At 51.0% G+C, this 13,208-nt stretch overlaps 1 protein-coding gene across 2 annotated transcripts in view; it reads right to left on the reverse strand.

The window, feature by feature from the left end:
* Nucleotides 1-6,122: 6,122 nt before the first annotated feature.
* The window catches only part of CACNG3 (calcium voltage-gated channel auxiliary subunit gamma 3), an 84,129-nt gene continuing 77,043 nt past the window's right edge, over nt 6,123-13,208 (reverse strand). For both annotated transcript variants that reach the window (XM_045460404.1, XM_045460405.1), the window contains 2 exons: nt 12,602-12,742; nt 6,123-7,213 (listed from right to left, as the gene is read on the reverse strand). In XM_045460404.1, the coding sequence (XP_045316360.1) occupies nt 6,702-7,213; nt 12,602-12,742 (653 nt within the window). In that variant the 3' untranslated portion in view covers nt 6,123-6,701. The remainder of the gene's footprint in view (nt 7,214-12,601; nt 12,743-13,208) is intronic.

Consider the following 13,208-nt stretch of genomic DNA (forward strand, 5'->3'; position numbering starts at 1 on the left):
TGTCTTGGCTCTTTCTGAACGGAACTGGCTCTAAGGTTCTGATTTCCCTTGTATAAACATCATGACTAAATGCCCTCCTGGTCCTGCTGCCCTGCTGTCCCTAAGGGGAACTCTCAGCCAACCCCATATGGCTGGGTATTCCCCAGTTCTGGAAGCTTCCAAAGGCACAGGTTCTGGTCAGTGCTCCTTTGGTAACTAGGAGCAGAGATGCACTCAGTCTTGCTCAAAGGAAAAGGGAGATTGTTGAAGGGAAGCAGAAAGTCTCCTAGAGGAAATGGGATGGGAAGCTATCAGAAACCAAGGAAGCCACACTCTGCTTATGATGCTATGGCTTTCCTTTAAACAATTCTTAATGCGTTCACAATCCCTGCGTCCTTCCTTCAGATAGTGCACTGTTCACCAGATGAATAGTGGTACCTCACTTGGCACAGAGGACAACAGTGGAGGACGAGACAGTTGGGTACGCTCCTCTCATGGATCTTACATTCTAGTAAGCAAACAAATACACACGCACAAAATATTACAGACTTTTGAACTATCAAGGGAATAAGTATGGACTATACCAAAGAAAAGCAGTGGCTCTCCTGCCGAGAATTGAAGGAAGTCCTCGCTGAAGAGATGATTTGTCAGCCTGGACCTGAAGGATGAGAAAGGGCCAGTCATATAAAGAGATAGGAGAGCTTTCAAGCAATGGGAACAGCAGGTGCAAAGGCCCTGAGGTGGAAATGTGTTTGGCTGGGTCAAGGAAGTGAAAAGAGAAGACACATGACGAGAGGGTAGGCAGCCAGGTGAAAAGTGACAGAATAAAGTTGGACCGGTTAGCAGGGTCTCCATAACGCAAGACGTTGGAGACCATGGCAAAAATTTGGATTTTATGTACATACAGTGAGAAACCTTTGCAGGGTTGTCCTCTCTTTGCCATGTATGTGGCCCATTGTTGCTGCCCTGGTCCCAAGGCTTCCTTATATCTTTTCTGTCCTGTACCCTTTAGCCAACTAGCAATTGCTTTCTGTGTCTCTTTGTTAGAATTCCTGGCAGAGATCATCTGACTGGCTTAGTTTACCTTTTTTTCTTTTTAAGTTTATTTATTTATTTTGAGAGAGAGACGAGAGAGACAGAGCACACTAGTGGGGGAGGGGCAGAGAGAGAGGGAGAGAGAGAATCCCAAGCAGGCTCCACACCACCAGTGCAGAGCCCTGTGTGGGGCTCGAACCCACGAGCCCTGGGATCACGACCCGAGTCGAAGTCAAGAGCTGGATGCTTAACTGAGTGAGCCACCCGGGTGCCCCGCTTAGTTTACCTTTTTAAGTCAAGTCACAAATCCCAGGCTGCTGGCCACCCAACAAACAGATTGGCTGGCTGCAGATCTGGTATGATCTGTGATCCAGCCAGCTGTGCTCTGGGGCAAGGTCATGTCTAACTGATGATAATGTCCACATACTGGAGACTTGGGCAAAGCCAGCAATGATAGAAGCTCTTAGAGAAGTATTTCTGAAGATAAAATTTACGAAACTAGGATGTCACTGGGCACCTAACTTATTAAACTTACAGAAAATATGTATCACATTGTATCTGAGCAGCACATGCCCCCCCCCCCCAAAAGGAACTCCAACTCTTCCTTTAGGTCTGACTGTAAATATCACATCCTCTTCCTTGACCCTCCATCAAAATTAGCACCCGCCCCCCCCCCCCCGCCCCATATATTCCTTGGTATTCTTTGCACTATAGTTTCCCTTTATGACACATATCACAGTTTTCCATGACGTTGATTTGTGCGCTCACTTGTTTGGTGCACGTTTCCCCCTCTGGATGGAGCATTGCACCAGGGCAGGGCTTGTACCTGTGAGGATTATGGCTGTTTTGGTACACAGTAGGTCCTCGATAGTAAGTGCTAGGTGAATGGGTGAATGAATGAATGAATGAATGCACGGGAGTGAGAGATCGTGTGGCCTGAGGAGTCACCAAAGATTTCGTGGAAGCAATGAGGCTTGATCTTGATCTTGAAGACTGGACAGAATTTGGAGAAGACAAGGACAGACAGTTCAGGCAGGAATAATACTCATCAGCCAAGCCCATGCACAGGCAGTAAGTGCGGTACGGCCAGGGCCGACTGTGGACACTGATTAGAGCAGAGGCGTGTGTTGATAAGATCTGGAAAATCAGGGGCGCCTGGGTGGCTCAGTTGGTTCAGCACCCAACTTTGGCTCAGGTCATTGTTTTGCAGTCCATGCGTTCGAGCCCCACATCGGGCTCTGTGCTGACGGCTCAGAGCCTGGAGCCTGCTTTGGATTCTGTGTCTCCCTCTCTCTCTGTCCCTCACCTGCTCGTGCTCTGTCTCTCTCTCTCTCAAAAATAAATAAACGTTAAGAAAATTTTATAAGATCTGGAAAATCAAATTGTCTGTGTGGGAAAGGGCCTAAATAGGAAAGATAGAAATCTGAGAACTGGATTAAAACAATAGCTAACATGTGCATGGTGATTGTGTTTCAAGCACTTTTCTAAGTGTTTTATGAGTGTAAGCTCATCCAACCTTCACAGCACACCTGAGGAGTAAGTACTGTGTTTGTGGCCATTTTACAGATGGAGAGGCTGAGGCACAAGGCAATTACCCCGCCACAGTTCTCACGGCTGATGAATGCAGAGTTGGGATTCAAACACGGGCAGACGCAGCTGCAGAGCGTGTGGGTTTGAAGGTTATGCCAAGCCACCTCTCTGCTCTGGGGAGGTAGAGACAGAATTTGGCCAGAGATCAGCCCTGGGGGCCACAGAGCGTGACAGAGACACCCAGGGGTTCTGGTCTTGAGATTGGCCGGAGGATGCTGCGGGTCCAGAAATGAGCGGGCTGGGAAACGGAGCCACATCTGGGGGAGAAGATGAGGGACTCAGTAAGGAGCAAGAGGTTTGAGAATCGTGGTCGGCAAGGCTTAGGCGGTGACTCTTTCCTTCGCTTTGGAATCAGGCAGACACGGCTTTGAGCACCTGCTTTGCCGCAAGTTTCAACATCAACAATTCAACAAGAGTACCTATCTCAAAAGTGAGGGTTAAAAGAGGCAAAAGAAGTGAAGTTCACAGCACACAGAGTGGGGGCCAGGGACCACGAATACTCCTCACGGGGTTGGCAGGGCTGGAAACTGCAAACTGCGAGTGGTAATATTAATCTTCATTTGATGTCAGCCACCTAGGTCTCTGAGGCCGCACGCGCCAAAGCCTTGCAGGGAGCAGACCTTAGATGGAACAGGATGCGGGAAAGGTGGGCAGGGGGTCCTTCCAGGGGTCAGGGGCCTACTTCTGTCTTCCTGCTCTCTGGCCTTTGTACCTGTAGTTTGTACTTGGTCTCCAGAGCAGATGTCTGGCTAGTGAAGCCCCTGGGACCTTTCTCTCCGTCCCCATCTCCCCAGATGCCCTGTTTTTGATAAAGTCCTACTTCCCAGGGCTCCGGGCTGCGGCTTGTTCTACTTCACAGGATTCGTCACCTGTTCACTCCATCCCTCAGATCCTTCCCTCTCCAAGGGTGCCTGAAGCCTCGAAGCCCAAAGCCAGGGATGAGACAATGGGACCTGAGTCACCTCTGCAGTGTTAGAGGACACCCGTCCCGTAGTTGAGACAGTTACCCTCCCTAGTGCGCCTTGCATCTTTCTGATTCAGCCGAGGGAGGCGTCTTCCCTGGTGAGAGAATATCTCTAACATCTTTCTAACACTTTGGTTACATCCTTCTTACAAAGATCAGGCAGCAGCCGTCAGCTTAGAACGGGCAGCAGCTAGAGGACGGCGTGATTGCTTTGTTTTGATTGTGTCTATTTTCCCAGTTGCCATTTCCTTACGGCAAACAATTCCAGTTTTCCTTTCAAAGCGGTGACATAAAGTTCAACTATCAAATCTATTTATTGAAGTAAAACGAGTCGATGTAAAGAAAAACGGTCGACAGGTAATTGTCGATGTAGTATGTGCTTATGAAAAACTTGACGAGGGTAGTGCTCGGATGGCCGGTCCGGAAAATCCTGGTAGGCCAGGAAGTCGCTCACATTAGGGACTATCAATAGGTTGACTATCAATGTCGGTTCCGCTCGTTAGCATCTTACACACGTTCCCTCTTCAAGCCTCTGTTCCCTCACTTGCCAAAATGAGGATAGTAATTCCTACTGCACACGGGGTTATTTTAAGGATTCAGTGAGATAATTTGATGTATGTGAGTGTAATTTGCATGAGATGACTCTTAAAAAATTTTTTTTTAATGTTTATTTATTTTTGAGAGAGACAAAGACAGACAAAGTGTGAGCAGGGGAGGAGCAGAGAGAGGGAGACACAGAATCCTAAGCAAGCTCTGAGCTGTCAGCATAGAGCCCGATGCAGGGCTCGAACTCACAAACTGTGAGATCATGACCTGAGCCGAAGTCAGACGCTCAACCAACTGAGCCACCCAGGCGCCCCCGCATGTGACGACTCTTAAGGGTTAAATGAAATGAGTTGTTGGGAGTCTGCGTTCTACAAATTCACTGCGTGGGTGTGGGCCAGCGCCTCCCTCCCCAGGCCTTCTGTCCCATGGTAAAGTCTGGGCAAGTCATGTAACCTCTCTTGCCTCAGTTTCCTCCTTGGGAAAAATGGGGCTATTACTGGCAGGATTAAATAACGAAGTACGTGTCTGGTGCTAGATCACAGCCTGGCACGTGACAGCGTTAGGTAAGCGTGAGCTCTTGGGACCATCGCTGTGCCCTCTGCGGTGATCGCAGCCCTAGGTGGGAAGGCTCTCTGGAAGTGTGAGCATCTGGCGTGGGCCAAAAGCCCTCTAGGAAGCCAGTGTTGGCAGAGGTGACTTTGGCCTCTCTTGCCTTTTGGTACGGAATATTCAAAACATTCAAATGTCCTTCCCTCGTGCCCTCAGGCCCCCTCCCCCGATATAGAACATCTATTTGGCTTCTGTCGTCCTGCAATGATGCTTTTGCTGTATCCCCCTCAACCCCCAAATTCATATGTTGAAGTCCTAGCTCTCCTTGTGATGGTATTTGCAGATGGGGCTATGGGGAGGTAATTAGGGCTCCATGGGGGCAGGCTGTGCTGGGAATAGTGGCTACCTAAGAAGAAGAAGGAGAGAGAGAGAGACAGAGACAGAGAGACAGAGCGAGAGAACTGCCACCTCCGAGCTGTGAAGACACAGTGAGAAGGGGTCATTTGCAAGCCAGAAGGAAAGCCCTCCGCCCGTGGCTCTTAGGCAACAGACTTGAGGAGACAAAGCCCACAGTGACACCTGGCTGGATACAAAGAGGCTCTTTAAGCCACAGGCCCTATGCAGCTGACCAATGGGCTACTTGCAACCCACCTAAGATTACCAAAAAAAAGGGAAAGTTCTATCCGTCCCCCCACCCCCTAACCCCACCCTCCCTGACTCTGCCCTGTGACTCTGGCCCGTCGCCACCTCCTGGGGCAGGACGGCCTCTCCTGTGCTGTCCTGCCCGCTGCCCCCATTGCGGTGTATTCAATAAACGCTTCTCTCTTCTGTTCTGCTTTGGGCGAATCCTCGCCCGGCCCTTGCCACCGGCCTCCACCCAATCGGGACACCCCACACTCACCAAGAGCCAAATCTGCCGGCACCCTGATCTTGGACTTCCCAGCCCAGAAGGATGAGCAGCAAATATCTGTTGTTTAAGCCTAACTCCTAAAACTAGGAGTTTTGTAAGAGCAGTGCACGTTGACTCAAATAATGCTCACTCTGCTTAGAATGCATCCAAAAATTAAAAGCCTATGTATTGATTATTTACACATGACATTTTGTTTGAGCCTCACAACTCTGTGGAGAACACTCTACACTGTTCCATTGTACAGATGAGGAGACTGAGGCTTCAAGGTCAGGTGCACTCGCCCCGGGGCCTAGAGCTCCTGGGTACCAGAGCCAGCTTGCTTGCCCCCAGTTAGCCTCCAGGGATTCAGCGGAGGGACTCGCCGACTCTGACACTGGTCAGGGGAGCACCTTGCTGGCCTCAAGGGGTGACAGGGTGGTGGGGAGCCTTCCTGGTGGTTAGCGTGTGACGAGCAGAATTCAGCTTCTCACACAGAGGCGAGCCAGTCCCACGGCAGGCAGGGAGTTTGTGCAAGAAGTAGCCGGAAGAAACAGAACACGCCCAGCTTGGTTGGTTACAACAAGGCAAAACCTTTAATAACATGAGTGCTTATTACATTAGCTGCTTCAGGGCTCTGACATCTTTGATTTCTGGTCATGTTTTTCTAACACGTAAAGGTGAATGCCTCCCTCAGGGCCACCTGGGCGGTTGGGGTCCTGAGGATTCATGTGAGTGGGCAATGGGGACAACTGCACGCGCCTGGGGAATCGGGGGTCCCCCTCCCCCCCAAGCCACCACCCGTGACTTTGAGTAAAGTCCTCTTCCAAGGAGGGAAGAATGTGGAGGTCCTTCCAGTAAAGAAGGAAGAGAGGAAAACATCTGGCACAGATACACAGAGAGAGAAATGACATCATGGGGTTGGCTTGAAAAGTGGGGGGGGGGGCCTGGAGGGGGAAGGTTGGGAGTTGGGGGAGGGGGGTAGGACCCGGAGGGCCCGGGGCCAAGTTTGGGAGAGGGCTGAGTCCATTTGGTTTCATTCTTTGTAAAAAGTAATACCATCACGAGGACCATGCCATGCAACCTCCCAGCCACCTCTGTTCGCTGCCCCCGCGGCTGTGCTGGGGCGGAGGCCAGAGGGCAGAGGTCAGTTCAGACGGGCGTAGTGCGCCTGTTGGCCGGATTATTATGCAGCGACTCCTTGAACTCTTTGGGCGTGGAATTGTGGAACTGTAGAAAAGCGTGGTCCCGGTCGGAGTTGAGGAGGGTCCCCATGGTGATCTTTGAGGGGTCCCGGGAGAGGGTGAACATGGAGATGTCAGTGGAAGGGATGGTGTGGAAGCCTTTGCTGATGGGGGACAGGTCTCGGGATCTGGGCTCCGTGGAGCGCGAACTTGAACGCCTCCGGAATCGATACCTGTAGGGCGGAAGGCGCGCAAAGGTGGATTTCTTCAGGAGCTCCGAGTGGGATTTGGCACGTAACTGCTGATGTTTTTCTATATAGATGTGCACAGCGACAACTCCCACGATTTCTGCGATGATGAAAGAGAAGGCCCCGAAATAAAAGGACCAGCCATAGGAGTAGCTTTTTTTGGAGTCACGCTGCCCGGGGTCTCCGGCATTGGCTGATATATAAACTATGATGCCGATGATGTTGCTTAACCCTAAAAGAAGGGAAAAGAGAAACACATCTTTCACACACCTCTGCGGTAACTTTGAGCCTTGAAATATTTATAGAAAGTGTGGAGGTAACAGGGAGACGGGTGAATGGATTTATGGCTGGGAAATCCCACCACGGGGTATGTCTCACGAGGTCCGTCTCTTGGGAAGTGAAGAATTCTGCTGCTCGGTCCCAGGTGGCCTGCGTTCAGCTATGGGATGCGCCCTATTCCTGTAGCGAGGGCCGGCGAGCTCCGGAATGCATGCATTCTCCCTTACGAGCCATTCATTCCATCAAAACCTGATCTCTGGCGCTAAGTCATGAGGATAGCAGCACGAAGGAGGAACAGGTACCCGCCTCTGAATGCCTCACCGTGGGTAGGAGAGACTGACATGTAAATGCAATTAGAGCAAAATACAGTGAGGGCTCTATCAGAGACGCATGTAAAATGGTTCGGGAGCAAAGGGAGGCAGGACAGGTGCGCCCCCGGGGTTTGAAAACAAGGTGACATTGAATGGGGTTGAGGCAGGAGCTGAAAGGCTACTGACTACATAATGTGACAGAAGAAATCAAGAGTGACCTGCTAGGGTGTTAGCTTGGATGATGAGGTGACACCCTGAGCTAAAATGAGAGGCAGCAAAGAGAACAGGTTTAGAGAAGAGGAAAGATTGGAATGCACTGAGGTGGACGTGTTTATCGAGAGTCTAAATGCAGCTGTCCGGTGGACATAGATGGGTCTACACCTGCAGTTGGGGGACCCAACGAGTCCAAGGGGAAGGGACAGTAGCTTACTAAGTCTTTTTTATCTGCACCGGAGAAGGTAATGCTTTCAGTTAGCTGTCGGTTGAGCGTCAGGAATTGGGGAGCGCAAAGCCGATGTCCCCAGTAGGCATGGCCTGCAGACTTAGTGTCCCTAAGTGCCATTGGAGTAGCCCTGGAAACAGTCACTTAGAGATGAGCTGATTCTCTAGGGAGTGGTAAGAAGAAACAATAGAACCTGAGAACCCAGGGGCTGTGATGATCTCTGACCACCTTCCTCACATTATTGTTCCAAAGGTGGAGTCTCTCTTTTTGTCTCTTCCGGGGCGTGATACCAACATTGAGTCGGGGGAGTTGGTATATCGGCTGGCATCTCCTTGCCTCCAATTTTAGGGCGGGGCTAAATGGAGGCTCTCGTTACAGTTCCTAGCACAGCTGGTGAATAACCAGATCCAGCGGCCTCCTGTGCTCCCTTTCTGGTCCTTGACTGCTCCGTACTCTTCTTGTGGATCCCCAAGGTCTCCCCAGTGGTCCATCAACTAAAGGGTTAAAGCTGGGCACGGCAGGGGCCACCAGACTCTGCTCCAGTGCTGTTCCGACCTGCTGGTGCACGTGCATTGAGGGGAGTTAATATTGGATTATGATCTCTGGCCATTCATTCTCCATCTAGGACTTGCTTCAGGAAGGCGGGCTGGGGGGTCTGCTTCTGCCCCGTCTCCTCTTGCAGGCATGATCCTACGCAGGCATCCAGCAGGTAGGCAGCGAGTTCTAATCACTGAGCTATTTCTAAACATGGGCGTTGACACAGACAGCCCGTGTCAGGCTGCAGGAAACCACAGGATGAAAAACTCCTTCTCTTTCTGGAGTGTCAATTCGGCTTGAAGATTAGTGGGGAAGACACATTCTTTTATATTAAAATGAACATGGATATAATAAGGAGGAGAGAGCAGAATTCACATGAATTTTTAAGTGTAAATGGGAGACAGACTTCAAAGACATTTCAGCTCACTCAAGGCGCTTCTAGTGATGCCCCCCAAGTCCCCAGGGTCATGTTTTCTTTCTCCTCTGCTAGCAGGGAAATTCTGGTGGCAAAGTTTGGGAAGCCCCTCAAGGAAGACTTTTTTGGGGGAGGGGGAGGGGGAGAAGTTCAAAGGAAGACTTGGATGTCAGACCAGGTTAAAGGAGGCAGGAAGCCAAGTGACTTGCCATTAACTTATAGGGCTCTTACCATGTGCCAGGCACTGTACAAAGTCTTAACATGCACCATCTCAGTTATTACAACCGACCTGCTCCTCCCTTGGGGAGTCTGGGTGGCACAGTTGGTTAAGCATCTGACTCTTGGTCTCAGCTTGGGTCACGATCTCACAGTTTGTGAGTTTGAGCCCCACATCAGGCTCTGAGCTGATGGCACAGAGCCTGCTTGGGATTCTGTCTCTCCTTCTCTGTGCCCCTCCCCGACTTGTGCGCACACGTGCTCTCTCTCTCTCTCTCAAAATAAATAAACTTAAAAAATTAAAAAAATTAATCCTCTCTTAAAGTTTATTTCTTTATTTTTTGGTAATCTCTACATCCAACGTGGGGTTAGAGCTCACGACCCTGAGATCAAGAGTTGCACACTCTTCCAGCTAAGCCAGCCAGGTGCTTCTAACCCTCTTTTACAGAAGAGGAAACTGAGGCACAGAGAAGATATGTAACTTTCCACGCTGACAGTGCTAGGAAATAGTAGAGGTGGGATTTGAACCCAGGACTGTGTTTTGGCCACAGCGCACTTAGATTTCAGTAACAAATTTTAGGAAGAACAAGATGTAGGTGTGCAATCACTTTCTCCCAACCACTAGACTGTCAACATCTTGAGGGCAGACCTAGGCTGGCTTTGTTCATGGCTTTGGCCCCATCTCCTAGCCCAGAGCCTGGCCATAGCCCAGAGTGTTTCCTGAATGACTAGGCACATTGAATTGCCCGAGAATTAACAGGTGCAATGTATATACCAGCAGCTCCTATGTAGGAAGTGATTACCGTGTACTAGGTGCTATCCTAGGCACCTTACAAATACCAACTCATTTCAGCCTCTTAACAGCCTCAAGAAGTAGGGCCATCGTTACCCCCACTTTTCAGATAAGGAAACTACGTCACAGAGAGGTGAAGGGACTTGCCCAAGGTTACACAGCTGGGAAGTAGTAGAGCCAAGATTTGCACCCTGCAGCCTGGCTTCAGAGCCCATGCTCCTCAGTATTATGCACAGTGCCTGTCCCGTAGTGGGTGCTCAACAAAAGGTTGTTGACTGCTTGCCTGAAACCTCAGATCCTAAGAAGAGCTGAGCAAAAAAGAGCCTTAGAGAGTGCCGAATCCTCTGACACTTTCATTTTATAGGTGGGAAAATGGAGGCATTTCAGCCTTCCTTTGGGAGATGGGGGTGTCTAGGAATAGACCCCAAGCTTCTGGCTTCTCCTCAGGCCTTTCACCGCTGCCCCTCATGTTTCCCATGTGTCCGATCCGCCTGCCATCTTTGACAATACCCTTTGTGAGAAAGAAGTTGCTGGTGACACACTCTTCCCTGACAGTCCCCTTGGGGGACAAAATAATGATCCTTCTCCCACATGGGAAACCCGAATGTCAGCACAATGCATTATCCACTGGGTCAGTCAGAGCCCAGCGGGTCTGGACAGGCCGCGGATGACTAGAAAGTGCCTCAAAGCCACACAAATTCCTGAGTTTGCCAGTTGCTACCGTCAGTCCACACAGAGCATGGTCAGGGGCCGTGACCACCTTTGGGCTGACCACATCCCCATGGCAAGATGGCGGCTTTCTCTCTGGTCTGTTGCTGGATTTGGTGTGGTTCAACTTCCCCGTTTTCCTGTTTCCCAGGGCAAACGGTGGGGGAAGAGTGGGGGCAAGGTCTAGGAGGGGGGCAGGGCGCTGGGTTTTAGACTTTGGAGCCATGTTGTTGCTGCTTTTCCAATACTAGAAAATAATATTGGGGGGCACCTGGCTGGCTCAGTCGGAAGAGCATGTGACTCTCGATCTCGGGGCTGTGAGTTCGAGCCCCGCGTTATGTGTAGTGATGACTAAAAAAAAATAAACTTAAAAAAGAAAATAAAATAATATTGTGCTTTTTATGGTCAGCCTCTTTCCAACAACACTGAGACGTGGATACTATTATTACTTCCCATTTTACAGTCGAAGAAACCAGGGTATGGGGAGTCGGGGAGGTTACCGAGGCTCACCCAGGTAGAGCCAGAATTAACATCGAGAAGGAAAGCCCCCCCCCTTTACACACCATTTCTTCTTCTACTGTTCCCACATTGCTAAATAGTCTGCCATCACTGGGCCAAGTTGGAAGGCCACCACCAAAGTTGAGTCCCCTTCCCCCACCCACCTTGTTCTATTCTTCTCTAAAGTATTCGTCCTGAGGGCACTGGATGAGGGGTGGGGTGGGAAGAGATAGAAGGGGGGATGGAAACGCAGGGGTAAGAGAGGAAATGAGGCGGGTGGAGGAGGGATGGAAATGGGGCAGAGAGAAGGCAGAGCATAGGGCCCCTTCCTGAACTGACTCATCCTTCTCGCCACCTTCTGGACAGGCCAGGTATTGGTGATGAGCTCTTCCCAGAGGGCATCCGGGGCTGCTGGCTTTTTACCTGGTTCCCGGAGACGCTTTGAACAATATGAGGATTTGAGCCCTTGGAAAGCCGTGACACATCTCAAAGGGCCAGACGTGCCCAAGCGAACAGAAAGGCGGACCCCGTCAAAGCACACTGAACCAGTCCTTCAGGTCACACATTACACGCACCACACCTGCCCCCCACCCTACGCGCAAGCATGACACTTGAACAACACGGGAGTTAGGGGTGCTGACCCCCCGCACAGTCAAAAATCTGTGTTTAACTTTTGGTTTTCCCAAAACTTAACTACTAATTGCCTACTGTTGACGGGAAGCCTTACTGAGAACACGGTCAACAAACTCGTATTTTGTTTGTTCTATGTATTCTATACTGTATTCTTACAATGAAGTAAGCTAGGGAAAAGAAAATGCCATTAAAAAAATCATAGGGAAGACAAAAATACATTTCCACTACTGTATGCATTTACTGAAAATCCGTTCCTCAGTGGACCCGCGCAGTTCAAACCCATGTCGTTCAAGGGTCACCATACATATGCTGTCTCACTAGTCAGACCCTGTCCCCCTCTGGGCTGATCCTGCCACCCTAGTCTCCTGCCTTCCTATGATGCCACCCTCGCGTATCAGCATCTTTGGTTCTAAGTGAAGTTCTGTGGCTCTTCATTCTATTTTTTTTTTTTTTTAATTTTGTTTCAGAGAGAGAGAGAGAGACAGGGAGAGCAGAGGAGAGGGGCAGAGGGAGGGAGAGAGGGAATCCCAAGCAGGTTCCACGCCCAGAGCAGAGCCTGGTGCGGGGCTCCATCCCACGACCCTGGGATCATGACCTGAGCAGAAGTCAAACTCGGAGGCTCAACTGACTGAGCCACCCGGGAGCCCCTGGCTTTTCATTCTTCACACGAGCGGAGTATTTTCTCGCTCTTGCCCTGGACGGAACCCTGAATAGCACTGCTCTGTCCTCGTGGGCCTGGCTGGGGGTTGGTGCCTGTGAGGACCTCGGGGCCGGGGCCGGAAGCTCACCTGCAGAGACGAAAAAGATGCCCGCACTGAGGATGACATTATGTCTGCTTCGGTGGAATTCGCTGGCCGCCACGCAGAGCCCGCCAAAGAAGAGCAGCGTGACGCTGAGGATGGGGAAGACACTGGAGGCCCTCACAGCTCCTGCGGAGAGAAGGGGAGAGGGTTCCACCTGCGTCCCCGCCAGCCCCGGGATCCACCCATCCCAGGCACAGGCGCCCCGGGGAAAACAGCACCTGCGCAGGAGGACAGAGCCTGCATGTAACACGGGGCGTGAGACCAGTATGGCCGCTCAGGGCTCTGTGCTCGGTGCTAACGCTCTCCAGTCGCCGTCCTGAAACTCTTAATCAGTCTGTCTTTGAATTGCGTTTTAGAAGTGAACCCTGATGGGCCCACGGACATTGCACTAGGGGACTCGGAGCCTTGACTTGTGTCATCGTCTCTGTCTCCCCACACCCCCTTCCCCTTGGGATGGGACCTTAGCTGCCCATTCTCCTGCCCCAACCAGTGGTCACTGCCACCCTTCGTTCCTGGTGGGGGCTGGGCATGGGCGGAGGAAGGGTCAGGGTTCAGTGCGAGCCCCAGGCACCTGCAAAGCTATGCATTCACC

Source organism: Leopardus geoffroyi, chromosome E3, assembly GCF_018350155.1.
Source record: "Leopardus geoffroyi isolate Oge1 chromosome E3, O.geoffroyi_Oge1_pat1.0, whole genome shotgun sequence".
In the NCBI taxonomy this organism is placed as follows: domain Eukaryota; kingdom Metazoa; phylum Chordata; class Mammalia; order Carnivora; family Felidae; genus Leopardus; species Leopardus geoffroyi.